Raw genomic sequence first — 14,948 nt, forward strand, 5'->3', positions numbered from 1 at the left:
TGTCTCATTTTTGAACCGCTGGTGACTTCCGGAGCTGTCACGGTTGCATATCTGTCCACATACATCCACTCATTCTGTCCCGCATTAAGTCAAGGTATATACATACCTGAAATATGTTCAGAATATGTTGATTCAAACAGCTGTATTTGCTTGGAATGAGTAGGCTGCTGGAACCTGACGGATCTGAAAGGTTATCTAGGAAACAGGGGTACTGCGATGTACAGGTGTTGACGATCACAGTGATATTTAAATAATGAAGTGATATTGTGTTACTAATACACATGTTTATATTGTGATGACAGATGTTAGGCCCTGTGGATCTTTAGTTCATCAGTTCATCTGGCGGACTTTTCACTATCCATTAAGTGTAATTGTTCTTGTTGTATTGTCAGCTATGGTTACAGACTCTCTCTGCCTCCCTACTATTGTAAATGAGTCTAATTCACTTGCTCAAAAAAAGAGACAAAATACTAAATAAACAGAGTTAAGGATGGATTTGACTGATAGCTGATATTGTGACAGCAGGACTAGGAAACATAAGGCTACACATGTGAACAGTAAAATAACACAATATGTATATGTTTTTGAACCTCTATTCTTTCCCTTATTGTTTTGACCATGCATGTAGCTATAATAATGACAGGTTATTAAAATCTCTAGTGCCTTAAATTGTCTACAAAGGATTTAAGAAAATATATAATCCCCTTTCCTAATTCTTCCTCGCACTGGTCTTAAACAATCTCTTTCCTCTCCAGACATGACAATGGATGAGGTGAGAGAGTTTGAGCGCACCATCCAGGAGGCCACCAACCAGAAGATTGGGATGTTTCCCCCGTCCATCTCCATCAGCGAGACGCCCTTGTCCTCCTGTGCTCTCACCGGCCCTGCCAGCGCCCCCTCCACCCCCATGTGCACTGATGCGCCTGAGTCCCTCTCTGTCCCAAAGGACCGACCCCGCAAAAAGTCTGCTCCGGAAACCCTGACCCTTCCTGACCCCGTCCCAAGTGGTGCTCCCCAGGGCTCTACCCTGAGCCCGCTACCCGTTTCAAACCACCTCCAGTCATCCACGCCGCCCTCATCCAACTCTGATCTCGCTGAGATGGATGAACAGTAGAGGGACCATGGGATGTCACACCCCTTGCTTAACTTACTCCCCCAACCCCACTGTCTTAGTAGCCCAATGAGACGAGCCTAACCTCCAAACACCAGTGCCCAGATGTTCAAGTTCTCTAGCCATATCCAATGATTTTCCATAATACTGGACACACAGCGATCGCTCTAGATGTCTTCATCATTGTCACTGATACCGTCCAGGCAGCTGTAGGCTCAGCCACCCTGACGTGGCTGACTTCCTCTCGCTGTGAGTCAAGCCAGCTACATGTCTTACCTATTCCGACAAACACCTGTGATGTCTCATCAAAACAAGGAGCATCCATAATTATTTTGGTTGAACAGCAGTTCCTTATGTTACATGAATAAATTATTCTCATTGTCTCATAGTTATGTTTTGATCAATCAGATGAGCTGATTGCTTTCAAGCTATTGAACTATGAAGTAGTTGCCTTAGCGCCACAGATTCAGTGGTGTTTATCAGTTTTGACAATGTGTGCAAACGAATGACGAATATAATCCCTGTTCAGTCTGTAAAATGACTGTATGTATTCAATTAGAAATGACATCAGTGACACAAAGCGGAGTAGCACAGTAGACCTAATATGTTAGACTAACACACATGAGAAAGACAAGCCAAGTGCCCTCACCAAACTACCGCCTAGCAACTGTGTTCCTGAGCCGTCCAAACTGGCCTAGGGATCAGATTGCATCCGTCCTTTTCCATCCCAAACTCCAATTATATACAGCAGATGCAAGATCAGTACAATCATAGAGAGTTTACACCTCAGGTCTCCCCGACTCTACCTGGCTCACACTCCAAAGGCAGGGATGTTACTGTACCTTTCTCTCCCTGCTTATTGCCAAACAGCCACATTTTATACCTCCACAGATATTACAATTCACATTTATTACATTCACAATTGTATGTACTATACCAGTCTACTTAACCCTTATAATGTTTACACATCAGAAACCTTGGAGCATTTCCGTATTGGCGGTAACATTTCACATTAAGCTGTTGTTATATCTGCACTTGCAATTCTAGCATGACATTGTTGAAGTTAAGTGATTCTAAAACTGAATTTGTTTAAGTTTATTACTGCTTATATTTTACTCAAGTTGACTGAGAGGTCAGAGGTCAACAACAACAACAACAAAAAAAACTTAAGTCAAATGTTGCCTGAAATAATGCTGGACATCTCATGTGACATAAACGTGATCCAGTTCGATCACATCAGCAAGTCATTTGAATGTCATATGTAGGAACAAGGCCATTTTGGAGAGTTTTTTTAAGCAGTGACTGATCTTTGTGCACAGTGGAGGTGATGAAAACCCAAAGCTTGATTTGAGGAGAAGGGCACGTGCATCAAGCTGACTTGAGTATGTGCTTTGTTAGCGGCACAGCATTTGCAGAAATGCTGATACTTTTTGCTTTGCCAGTGCTGGTTGGTAATGCCGAGCCAGTGCTTCGAGAGCATAGAATAATTTTGAAACGGGGAACACCCTTTGCAGTGACCCATCATTTGAGCTGGGCTTGCACTGCTAATTTCCATCTAAAACCTTAAAAGGAAGAAACAAATACATGAAGACAGAAAGTTATTCTCTGATGGGAAACCCTTTTTTTTCCTCACAATGATATTATAAAAAAAAAAGGGTTTTAATATGCTGCATGGTATGATCACAACATATATACATATTATGTGAAGTATATATATGTATATACTGTAAATGGCTGGATTGGTACAGTACATTTGGTGATGCAACTGTTTGAAAAAATAAGTGAATGCTAACTTCGGAGGCTCAGTACTAATTTTGTATAATAGAAAAAGCAGATTTCGAGTGAAATGTAAGCATGCCCAGAGAATATACTGCAGGCCTACAAACTCTTTCAACTCAGTGCCTCTGCATGCAACAATTGTATTGTCACCTACATGTGTGTAAAACCAAAATCTCTTATAATTCAGCTCGAGAAACACAATTTCATTGCATTTCTTTGCCTGTTTTCTATCTCAAATGTTACATTTAACCTAGAATAAAAATGGGCTGCAGCCCTACACACACATAGTAGCTGAACTGAAACATAATCAGATCAAATCAATCATATCAAACTACATCATCAGACCTTCAAATAACAGGACTAACTTGTTAAGTTTTTTTTTTTAGGAAACTAGTACATTTTTGTTCCCCTATTCATACCAATTACTTCTGACTTTACAGCGCAAATGCATTTTTGCACTTTCCAGGCTTTGACACCTTATTTGACAATGAAGGAATGTGTTACATTACAGTCTTGCTGGGTTTGTCGGACCAAGGTCCTATAATCCAGCATAATGACTTCAAAGAGAGCAGGTGGAAGAGAGAGTCCTCAGTGGTCTTGCCATAAAATATTGTTAATAGTATGTACAGTTTCTCACTTGCTTTTGTTAAAAATAAAAAACAAAACAAACTGTAGCTATTTATCTGTAACTGTAGCTTTTGTCTTTGCCTTTTGAGGATAAAAATGTTATATACCAGTTACTGGCCCTCTGTATTGATCTATTATGTATAGATTATACATACTTAGATCTCTGGTAGTGACCATCTCTCTTGTCAGGAACACAGAGATCCAGGGATATGTTCGATCTGCCATGGGCTATTAAAAATAATGCAAAATATCCAGTTGAGTAACATAAAGCTCTGCTCTGTTTAAAAGAGTAACATGTTAGGTATTGTAAATATTGTTGTTAATGACTAATAGAGTAGGTTTCTTACATTGAATTTGTTCCAAGTTGCATTGCTGATGTGAACATGGATGTGGTCAAAGATCTGAACTAGATGAAGAGACGGATATTATTCAGTGTTTGTGTGGTAATGACACCTCCACAAACACGAATCAAAGGTTTGTTTTAATATAGGAGTGTGTGTCTTTATCTATGAGGTCATCCTCATCTATTGAGGTTTCTGCATTCAGTTCAGTTTACTCTTCACAATCGAGTGTCAAGACTCCTCATTGTAGTGATGTACTTTTGACTATCCAGTTGCTTTTGGTGACCCTGCAGGGCAAAATTCTTTGTACAAGCTGTAAAACAAAATGAAGCTTTTCTTGGGTGGCTGCTTTGACGTTTACTTGCCATATAATTGAGAGGTGATTGGCTTTTTCTGTTGTTTCTTTGCTGTACTTTGATTTTGTGCTTGATGTATTGTTTGAAGGAAAATCTAAATGATTTCTTTGGATAAAAGGACCAAGCTCTGCACCCCTCCTCCTCTCTTCCTGATGCAGTTTGCATTCGGCCAGGCTGTTGTGCTGTCTCCTGATAACTGGGACCTGTCTCACCATTCAGGATCACTGAGCTGGCTGCAGAACTGCACTGAGTAAAAACCAGGATCAGCACAGTGTTCTTCTGTCTGTGTCAGAGATCAGATGTGGTTCAGGCGAATCCAGCTTTCCTGATTGATCCTGCTTGGTGAAACAGACTCCAGAGGTGCCGTTCTTGATCGGCTGCTGGAAGTCGCTCTTAGTTCTTCCACTTTAACTATTATTGTATTTGTTATATTTTTACTGCCCTTTGAGGTTCATTTGGTTCTTTGTTGTAATTATTGTTTTACTTTTTCTGAAATAGACAAATAAACTTTACTAGCTATTGCAACAGTGTTGTTATTCATTCTTTATGCCACACGTTTCACATAATGCCTTATGTATGTAAAACCATACTGCGCTGCTTGTAGCAGTATCTTTCTACTGTACGGGCCCTGATGAGGCCTGACCTTTGCCCTCTTTACCACCAACTGATGGAGATGTTCACTTAACAAGAAGTCGAGGAATCCACCCGAAACACTAACAATATTGAAAAATCAAAGCCACTAGTGACGCATTTCTGGACCCATTTTTGTTTTCAGATGACGGATGATTTTTCAACTGAATTTCATTTGTGTGTTTTGTAGTAGCCAGCGTCCGGCAGCCATTACAGGCTCCTCTACATTAGCTTACCACCTTAACTATGTCTGCAAAAGAAATGAAGAGAGACTCATGATGATGATTTCATTCAAGAAAATAGGACTGGTAATTAACAACAACATTTAAACAAACCTGATGAAAACGAAAAAATAAAAAAAGATGTAAAGAATTTTTACTTGAGGACACTTCATCATTTTTCACATTTACAGTGTAATTTCCATTTACTTCCACCAGAGCAAAACAACAGCAGCTGTAGTCACAGATGGAGTCGTAGTCACAGGGGGAGTTGTAGTCACAGAGGGAATTGTACCACCACAGCAAGATGTCTGACAAGTTCAAACGTTTTTTTGAAAGGAAATGGATTTGAAACAATTTTTGCACAGAACAGAAAAAAATTTGGTGACTATCATAGAAAAAATATTAAATACATATTCTGTAGAGATCAGAGACCTAATGGATAATCTAATGAGAGTTTAGACTCAAACAGTACACACCACATTTTATCATCTCCAACAATCAAACTGTTATCAGACTATTAACAGATTTATGGATTTCACAGTTAATGCTTACAATGCTGACACACATCCACTGTTTCACAAACCCAGTAAATGATATATGAACAAGGTAAGTCATTCCACCTCGATAAAGCGTTGTGGATAGTTTTTAGTGGATAGTGTATTTCGACACAATCCTCATCTTCTTGGTTGTCAGGCTGTGAAGATATCCAGTAACTGTGAGGAGATAAGAGACAAAAATCATTTTTTCTTCACAATGTCTATTTTATTGCATTAAGAGTGGACTGTGGTTCTGCTGACTGTGCTCAAATAATACAGCTGATTCATTATATGTATATCATTATATGGGATTGAGAATCGACTCATGGCGACAAGTGTTAGTATTTTTGTTAATTTATCTCATGGCTGGAAAGTGAAACCTGAATGGACATACAGATGTAAATAAAGGGTCAAAACCAGACCGGATGTCAGTTTTACAGGAAACTGTAATACGAGTCAAAACATTCTGCCATGCTGGTTTTCTAAGGTTTGAGGTTTCAGTAATGGACGAATTGCCATAAGATTCTGTGCAGACAATCATCCAGCACCATCATCAGGTCAGAATTGGAGTTTGTGCAGTACTTTGGTTTATGACCTAACACCTGGCCATTCCCATCAGCCTCAGCTGTTCTGTGTTTAGTCCTGAATAGCTAATATCAGGATGCTAACACACTTGCTAACACGAATCTGTGTTTTGATTTTTGATACCTTTTCGTTAGATTTGCCCCATTCACCCATTTCCAGTCATCCTCCTCATCTTTGTCCGTCAGCCCAATCCAAACTCTTTTGTTCAAGTTAATCAGAAATTCCTATTTGGAAAAAAAATAAATAAATAAAATGAGACATGATTGTTGAACCTGCTTTCCTCACCATATGTGCCACTGATTCTGCATTAAAACACAGTGATGACTACCAAGAATTCTCTCTCATTTACAGTCTTCATAAATGAATTATATATTTTAAAATTCTAAATTAAAATTACATTAAGTGTTTTTTCCTCACCTGTTCTTCGTCACTGTCGATGATCACCAGGTCAGCTCCTTTCTTCTGACACTCCTCTCTGCTCTTTTCCCAGGTCTTCTGCTCAGTAGATACGTAGTAATAGCTGGTGCCAAACTTTCTCCAGCCAAAAGAACTTGTGTCTGTAATAGATTTCATAGAAATGAGTGCCAAATATAGAAAGGGTTCATCTAACCAAATAATATCATGATGATCTGACCATTATGTTTCCATATTGTCTGCATATGAGCTAAGATTTTGGCCCAGTGATGGAGCTAGAAGAGAAATCAATGGGTCAACAAAAACATTATGATTTGTCCTGAGGGGAATTTCATAAAAATTGGCTCCAAGCCACTTAGTGGGTTGGTCCTGGTGAAAGTTTGACCTGCCGTTGGTGCTAGATGGAGAAGGTCATCAAAATCTTCATCCTCTAACGACCATGAATATTAAATGTCATGGCAGTAGCAACATGCAAGTAGCAGAGATCTCCGTTTTCTGAACCTACTAAAAGATTTGCCAAATTGGCTCTGAGTGATTTAGACATGTAGAAATACATAATTACCTTTAAGCTTTCTCTCAAAATCTTTGCTCTCTTTCTTCACGTCCTCAAACCTTTTTTGGAGTTGGTCATGTTCTTCAGTCAGGTTGTTGTAACTGGTTTGTAACTGCACCATCTTCTTGTCCCACTCAGAGTTCTCCTGGGTGTCTGTGCTTGGCACATAAATGTCAAACACTGTTAAGTGCTACGTTAAGTGCTGAGCTAAGTGCTTTATTAGCATGCTAACTAGCTACTCACAGAAGAGAAACAGAGTTATGAGTCCAGCCAGGAGGAGAAGACACAGCAGGCCCAGAAACACTGGGAACGAGAAAAAAACAACAATTAAAACAACAACAACAAAAAAACTGTTAAAATGTATGAACACAGTGTTTCAGACAGAGCTCCTAGCTGCAACACTGATGCTGACGGATAACTCAACAATCGCTATGTTTTGAAAGAGGCTTAATGCAGATCAGATCAAGTTTTCCATTAACACAAAGAAGAAATGTTGTTAATTTACTTATGTGACAAGTCACAAATGTATCGATACTGAACATATCAGTAAAATGTTCATAAACAATGTATTTCTTGTTAAAGCCTGTGAATATTCTCATTTGCCCAGGTCATAGTATCTCAAAGGAGTTTTAAATCGAAAGCAACTGGACTGGTCTCCACACCAGATAGTTGGACCAGTCCCAGCCTGGTCAGGTGCGAGCAAGAACTGATGAAGCCTCTTGGATGAGAGGTGAAATGTCGTCCTAGACAAATAACCAAGTCCAGTTGCTTTCAATTCTTGTTAAAATATACATGGTGCGTAGTGAGAACAGCATCATTAAGCTTTTTTATGATCTTGTTTGAAAACTCATGATAAAGACTAAGAAAAGACTTCAGACACAACGTGTTTATAAAACCACAATCATTCCCAAAGTGCTTCTGTTGCCTTAACCCAATCAAAGGTGGGACTGTGGGGCCAAACCAAGGTCCCTGGTGTCACAGTCCTGCACTCAACCGCTCAACCATGATATTTCTGCTTCATTTTGACTGTAGCATTTTGCTCTACGTGCTGCCATATGCCTGAGAGTGAGAGGGAGGATGTCAAAATAGATCTGTAATGTTCGTCTCTATTTACGCTCTGCTCTCTGCAGTGAATTGACAGTATTTTCTCATTTTGGTTTCTGTGTAGCTGTTAACCGCTGCTATTTAATCTAATTGAGGTAGATTGTTGATATGAGCTGCACGGAGCAAAAACAGGTGATTGTCTTGTCCATTACAAAGGAGGAATCGATGCCTAGAGCCAATATATGTGGTTGTGAGTTGTGATGTGAGAAAAATCAACAAAGCGCGCTACATTTAAACACATTTTAGAAAGCAATATAATCATTGTATTAGTGTATTGTTTTATACTAATAACGCAGTACAAAAAATATTGGTGACACATTGGTGCTGACTGAGACTTGGCTAAAGAAAAATGATTCTGAGGTATACAACTTAATCAACATAGGCAGAAATGCAAGAGGAGGTGGTGTGACCATTTTACTACATCATATTTTTCAGTTATAGTCCTTAATGCATAAAAGCTTCGATTTCATTCCTCTAAAGGTCAACTTAAGGCCAAGTAATTCAGTTATAGTGCCTGGGATTTACAGCTGAATGTGATGCCATAGATAAGCTGGCAGATTTCATTTCTCAACAAAGTAATGCAGAGATAATACATTTGGGTGATTTTAAATAAAACTGTGAACCTCAACCTAACTCACAAGTTTAACTAGCAGGCCTTTTTACATGATCTTAATCATAGTGATATTTTAAATGCATTAAAAATCCCAGATGCTGATTTCACATTGGATCATTTTAAAAGTAGGATAAAATGTGGCAAACAAACTGCGCTATTTAAAAACAAAGAATTAAAGATAGATTTAGTCCTTGGTTCACCTCGAACCTATTGTCGTTGCTCCAATGAAAGAATAAGGCTTCAGTCCTTGCTTGAAAATCTGGAAACCCTGCCCATTGCTCTGCTTTTAGGCAGTTATGAAACAACTTCACATTGTTAGTAAGGAAAACACCATCTCTAGCTGTTATTCCAATCCAGGTAAATTCTGGAAAGGAGTGAACTCCACAAATGTAAAAACGCTATTTCTGCGCCAACACATCTGATTCATGCTCAATGTGTAATATCTGATCAAAAGGAAATACGCCCAGCTTTTAATAAACATTTTGCCGAAGCTAGTTACCTTTTTACAAATAGGAGCACGGCATCTGATAAATCTGTGAGTAATCCAGGAGTGGATATTGTAGGGCAGGAGGAGAAGACAGCCTAGACGCTCGTCTTCTCCAGCTCTCTGCCCTCACAATTTAAGAATGTATAACGCATATTTTTAATTTAACCATTTTATTCGGTACAATTCCCGCTGCTTTTAGTGTTTGTGCTTTAGATTCATGGAAAAACCTACAATGCACTTTAAATATCGATTCCCTTAAAACACTGGGACAGTTTAGAAATATGCTTTTAAATCTTTAAAATCGTAATGTTTTTTTTAATTAGGAACAGGTTTTTGTATTCTGATTGTCTGCTTTGTTTTCTTTCTGCATTTGTAATCTTGACACCGTTGAAACTGAGGGTCACCCCCTCAATGTAGCCCTGAGAAAATAAAACAAAAGTTGATGAATAACAGATATCATCAGTAAAATTTAAGAGGACAATGTTATGAGATGTTTCAACCTCTGGAAAACAAGGAAATGTATTGTTGCAGGTGTAAACATAAATTAGTATTTAATACTTTATGGACATATTGTGACTTTGCATTTCATTGCTGTCTTGACATTTATTCAGACATTGTGGGTTCCTCCTGGTCTTAAGCTTAAACCATAAATAACAGGAAATCAGACTCTTGTCCTTTGCTCTCATATTCATGTTGTTTTAGAAAATATAGTCCATTTTCTTCCTTTGTGCGCCTGTATATGAAGAATCTTCATGTCAACAGTCAACATCGTTTTAGAGTTTGTGTAAAGCTGTGTACCTGTTTGCATGTGTTCATTACCTGAGCATGCCCGTCCAGTTCTGTTTGGCTCCAGGGTGCGGATCTCAGTTTCATTCGCATAAATTTGTTCCGAGGTGTAAACCATCCTTTTCCTCTTGGGGCGATTACCTGATGGTTCCTCTACATTGACATAGATATCCAACTCTTGATCCATTACGTTTATTGCCGCTTCAGTTTGGTCTTGTGATGCCAGACATCCACAGTGTCTTGAGAGTGGGCACCTGAAATGACAGATGACTGCTTTGAACTGTGTTCAAATGAAGTCCTAAGTAATGTAGAGGAGCCTACTTTTCACACATGATGTTCAACAGGAAGCTGTGGGTTGGTGGGGCAGACAGATACAGACCACAGTTTGCAAGTTGAACATCTTTTCTCATAAAAGTGTGTGACCACATCCATGTTTTTAGAAAGAACAATGTTGAAGTGTCAGAAAAATTCAGATGAAATGAAACACAGAATCAATGATCTCACGCTTTTGTCCTTCAGCCTAAACCTAGGTGGCAAAATAAATCCAGCCTGTACATGATTGTGTTCTTCGGGCCCAGTGTATGTGCAGTTCCAGGGCCTGAATCTGGCTCATATACAGCATGATTCTCAGATGCTACTTCCACAGGACGACCAGAGGATAACAGCTGGAATCTGCGCAGATGTTGAAGTATAAGGGCCGGACCTGAGCCGAGGCCTCAGGCACATGTTGGGCCACAAGTGTCATTTTGCTGTCTAAAGCAGGTCATGACCACAGCTCAAACCACAAATGAATTCAGTGCATCTCAGCTTTGAGCTGACAGAGATTAACAAGTCTGTGACTGACAAAAAAAAAAGAAGAAAAGAAAAAAGAAAAAAAGAAAAAAGCCCACAGAAAATGGAAGAAAATACCAAGTCATGCTATTGCATTTTATGGGGACACAGCTGACAGAACCACAGGTGGTCCACCAGTACCCCATTTAAAAGAAAATTAATGATGACACACATACAAAATATTATACATTTTTATGAATTTCTTTATTAACCATCATGTAAAAATGGGTAGAGGCACTGTTTCACATGGCAAATGTCATACTGTGGAGTAAATAAATGCCTCTACGAACCTGCTATTTTCTGATCAGACATCCTGAGCTTAACAATGTATTTAAATTTAAAATGGAAACAATCACTGATTTGTGATCTTCTGTTGTGCAGAAAGCAACTAAATCCAATATATTCATATGTTTCTGTTCCTGTTCAAGGTTAAAACACAATTTATAGTGAAATTATAATTCAGTTACGGATTGAGAAATGCACAAAGTGTTGTAATTCATGAATGTGAATATATCTTAAATGCATGTGGTCCAAAGAAGTGTTTGAGACTGGAATGAAAAAGGAGAACAGTGGTCCCTGGCGCCTTTTCACAATCCCCATTTAAATGGTGAATATGGCATCTTTCAAATGACTCCAATGGCTTAACTTTTTGGCTACCACTTTATGATAATTCACCTTAATACTTAATTACTTTATCTATGGAAAGTAATTTACTAATGTGTTCATTAGTTATAAGTCATTAGTGGTAAAAACATTTGGATTGCTTTAACCTCAACCCTAAAACAGCTCTCTGAACTAGTGGGGACCAGTGATGATCTCCTCACTTGTGAAATGCACATTTTGTCCTCTGGGTGATAAGACTGGCATCTCACCTCTTTATCACAAAAACATTTCCTACAATACTTTACACAGATTGATGGTTTAAGTGTAGTTGTGCTTTTTGTACGTTTAATGGTTTCCAGCAGAAATCCTACAGTGTGTGGTATAAGGTTTAAGTCCGGGTCACATGACCGAGCCAACACTCCGGGGCTTTCACGACGTCATCACATTCTGAACCCTGTTATGACGTCATACAGAACGCTGCTCCGGATCAACGTAAGAGAACTCTTGCAGTCACTTGCAACCTGAACTACGTCAGAGAAGCATCTCTCACTGGAAACAGACGCACAAACACCGAAAGAACTACACTACAACCACAAGCTAATTACAAAACTACATCTCCATCACCGCCACAGCATCTGTGACGACATGGAGAAGAGCAACGACTCACGAGGCGAGGTAAGAGTTTCGAAGCAGATAACACTTTTAGGCAGACTTTCTGTTTTTTTAATGTTACATTAATCTAGACCAGCTCAGTTTTTCTTGTATTCCTTCATCTTTTGTCTAAAACGACAACAAATACAATTCGAATGAGTAATTTTCTAGAGAAGAGATACATTTTCAAATCTCCACCACATTACTAAGTGAGATATGGTTTTCCATGTCCTGTAGTTTACATGATGTGTTTTCATGGATTCTATGCAACTGACTGTGGAGGATATTTCACTTTACTACAATCAGGAACTGTATTTTAATGTGGTGAAACTGTATCTAACTGTACTTGTAGCTAAATCAGAGAGAAACATTATATGACTTCATCACAATATATTATATTGGTGATGAACATACAGTTTGACTCATGCATTAAATGTTTTAAGTGAGTTATGACCTTTTGCAGATCAAATCAACTGTTGTGCTGTACTTTGAGTGTATCCAAATTTAGGATGGGACTGTGTTTTTAACCTGTTGCATGTATTGTATTTGTGTCTTTCAGTCTCTTGGACACGTGCAGCCTGAAGATGATGCCCAGCAAGATGGACGTCCTCACAGTAAAGTGCAGCAAGCCCTCCGCCGAGCCCTTATTGAGTCAAAGAAGGTAAAGAAGGAGCTGGCAGAAGAAAACTCTGCTCTGAAAGCCCAGATAGCCAGCAAAGAGACCAGCTGGGAGAAAGAGAAAAAGCAGCTGCTGGATGAGCAGGCCTCTTTGGTTTCAACCCTCTTCATGCTGAGAAATGACTTTGATGGTCAGAAGACGACTTTGGAGAAATTTGAGACCGAGCGCAAGGAGATGAACAAAAAGATGAGAGCTAAGGAGGAAGAAATCCACTCCTTGAAGAAACATCTGCATTTCCAGCAGATGGAGACAGAGAAGGTGAAAAACCAGCTGAGGGCAGAGTCCAAAAGGGCCAAGGAGTTGCAGCTTTCCTTCGAACAAAGTATCGCGCAGTTCCAGGCAGCGTGGCAGAGACGGTGGACTGCCAGGGAGGAAAAGGCAGTCACTGAGCTTAAAGCTCTGCAGGAGAGCTGCGACAAACAGGTAATGCTCATCATGCAAGAAAAAGACAAGGCAGTCACCACTGCCTGGGGTGAAACAATGGCACAGGTGAGTAAAAACCTGGAGCACCTGGCCAAGTTCAAGAAAGTCCAGGCCGAGATCCAGAAGAAGCAGAGCGAGTGGCAGGTGCAAGTTAAAGCTCTGGAAGAGAAGCTCAGAAGGGCTCAGGAAGAAAAGGAGGAGGAGCTGCAGAAACTGAGCAGAGAGACAGAGGAGAAGTGGCTCATCAAGCAGGAGGACTGGTTCAAGAAGGCCAACAGCATGGAGGAGGACATCCAGCGCCTGATCCTGCAGAACATTGAGCTTCAGGTACGCCACCTCAGTTCTGATTCCAATAATAACTTGTTAGATGTATGATGTAAGTTTGTGTCAGATTTAGCCTTTGAATGAGAAAATACTGAAACATATGCTGTGTCTGTCTTTGCAGGAACTGGCCTTAAAATCCGACAAAGACAAGGCCAAGATGAGAAAGGAGGAGAAGAAAGTGAAGAAGGAGGCAGAAAAGAACTTGAAGGAGGAGATGAAAGAGAAGAAGAAGCGGGAGGAGAAAGAGAAAGCAGAAAGAGAGAAGGAGGAGAAGAAGGAGAGGAAAGAGAAGAAGAAGCAGGAGGAGAAAGAGAAAGCGGAAAGAGAGAAGGAGGAGAAGAGGGAGAGGAAGGAGAAGAAGAAGCAGGAGGAGAAAGAGAAAGCGGAAAGAGAGAAGGAGGAGAAGAGGGAGAGGAAGGAGAAGAAGAAGCAGGAGGAGAAAGAGAAAGCGGAAAGAGAGAAGGAGGAGAAGAGGGAGAGGAAGGAGAAGAAGAAGCAGGAGGAGAAAGAGAAAGCAGAAAGAGAGAAGGAGGAGAAGAAGGAGAGGAAAGAGAAGAAGAAGCAGGAGGAGAAAGAGTAAGCAGAAAGATAAAAGGAGGAGAGGAAGGAGATGAAGGAGAAGAAGCAGGAGGAGAGAAAAAGGAGAAGAGTAACCCCCTGTTCCCTTTAACCCCCACCTCTAACCCCCTCCTCAGCCCCCACTCCCAAACATCCCACCTCCCCCCACTCTTTCACCTCCCGTTACCCCTCCACCCTCCTAACCCGTTACCCCTCCACCCTCCTAACCCTCGTTACCTCTCCACCCTCCTAACCCGTTACCCCTCCACCCTCCTAATTCTCATTACCCCTCCACCCTCCTAACCCGTTACCCCTCCACCCTCCTAACCCGTTACCCCTCCACCCTCCTAACCCTCGTTACCCCTCCACCCTCCTAACCCCGTTACCCCTCCACCCTCCTAACCCTCGTTACCCCTCCACCCTCCTAACTCGTTACCCCTCCACCCTCCTAACCCTCATTACCCCTCCACCCTCCTAACCCGTTACCCCTCCACCCTCCTAACCCGTTACCCCTCCACCCTCCTAACCCTCTTTACCCCTCCACCCTCCTAACCCGTTACCCCTCCACCCTCCTAACCCTCGTTACCCCTCCACCCTCCTAACCCTCGTTACCCCTCCACCCTCCTCACCCCCTTCACCACTCCTAATCCCCTCTCCCATCTTTCCTCTCTCTCAACCCTCTCAACAATTCTCTCACTCCAACCCTTCACCCCACACCTACACCCTTCCTATATCC

The 14,948-nt window shown here is 40.6% G+C and overlaps 3 protein-coding genes across 3 annotated transcripts in view; 2 read left to right on the forward strand and 1 right to left on the reverse strand.

Moving 5' to 3' along the window:
* Positions 1 to 4,739, forward strand: part of LOC139636375 (cytoplasmic phosphatidylinositol transfer protein 1-like) — a 69,439-nt gene extending 64,700 nt beyond the window's left edge. Inside the window, exon 9 of the mRNA XM_071504417.1 lies at positions 756 to 4,739. Coding sequence (XP_071360518.1) covers positions 756 to 1,114 — 359 coding nt within the window. The 3' untranslated portion in view covers positions 1,115 to 4,739. The remainder of the gene's footprint in view (positions 1 to 755) is intronic.
* A 267-nt stretch (positions 4,740 to 5,006) lies between these two features.
* LOC139636374 (CD209 antigen-like protein C) lies at positions 5,007 to 10,419 on the reverse strand. Its single transcript, XM_071504416.1, has 6 exons — positions 10,177 to 10,419; positions 7,397 to 7,456; positions 7,163 to 7,306; positions 6,604 to 6,743; positions 6,310 to 6,410; positions 5,007 to 5,778 (listed from the first exon to the last, which is right to left on the reverse strand). The coding sequence occupies exons 1-6, from the start codon at positions 10,328 to 10,330 to the stop codon at positions 5,607 to 5,609; spliced, it is 771 nt and encodes a 256-aa protein (XP_071360517.1). The 5' UTR covers positions 10,331 to 10,419; the 3' UTR covers positions 5,007 to 5,606.
* Positions 10,420 to 12,116: 1,697 nt separating this feature from the next.
* LOC139635973 (calponin homology domain-containing protein DDB_G0272472-like) lies at positions 12,117 to 14,285 on the forward strand. The gene is made up of 3 exons (XM_071503588.1): positions 12,117 to 12,252; positions 12,788 to 13,657; positions 13,776 to 14,285. Exons 1-3 carry the CDS (start codon positions 12,223 to 12,225, stop codon positions 14,232 to 14,234), a joined length of 1,359 nt encoding a protein of 452 aa, XP_071359689.1. The 5' UTR covers positions 12,117 to 12,222; the 3' UTR covers positions 14,235 to 14,285.
* Positions 14,286 to 14,948: the final 663 nt, after the last annotated feature.

The sequence above is a fragment of the Trachinotus anak genome, unplaced genomic scaffold (assembly GCF_046630095.1).
Source record: "Trachinotus anak isolate AG129_WGS33_773 ecotype Australia unplaced genomic scaffold, CSIRO_AGI_Tana_v1 ptg000019l, whole genome shotgun sequence".
Classification (NCBI taxonomy): Eukaryota; Metazoa; Chordata; class Actinopteri; order Carangiformes; family Carangidae; genus Trachinotus; species Trachinotus anak.

Coding starts and splice junctions, on each gene's coding strand:
- LOC139636374 (XM_071504416.1), bottom strand. CDS start 10,330: ATGGATCAAGAGTTGGATATCTATGTCAATGTAGAGGAACCATCAGGT. Junction 6,744..7,162: donor TTTTGAGAGAAAGCTTAAAG/GTAATTATGTAT, acceptor AATCTATTACAG/ACACAAGTTCTTTTGGCTGG. Junction 5,779..6,309: donor GGGGCAAATCTAACGAAAAG/GTATCAAAAATC, acceptor ATCTCCTCACAG/TTACTGGATATCTTCACAGC.
- LOC139635973 (XM_071503588.1), top strand. CDS start 12,223: ATGGAGAAGAGCAACGACTCACGAGGCGAG. Junction 12,253..12,787: donor GCAACGACTCACGAGGCGAG/GTAAGAGTTTCG, acceptor TGTGTCTTTCAG/TCTCTTGGACACGTGCAGCC. Junction 13,658..13,775: donor TGCAGAACATTGAGCTTCAG/GTACGCCACCTC, acceptor CTGTCTTTGCAG/GAACTGGCCTTAAAATCCGA.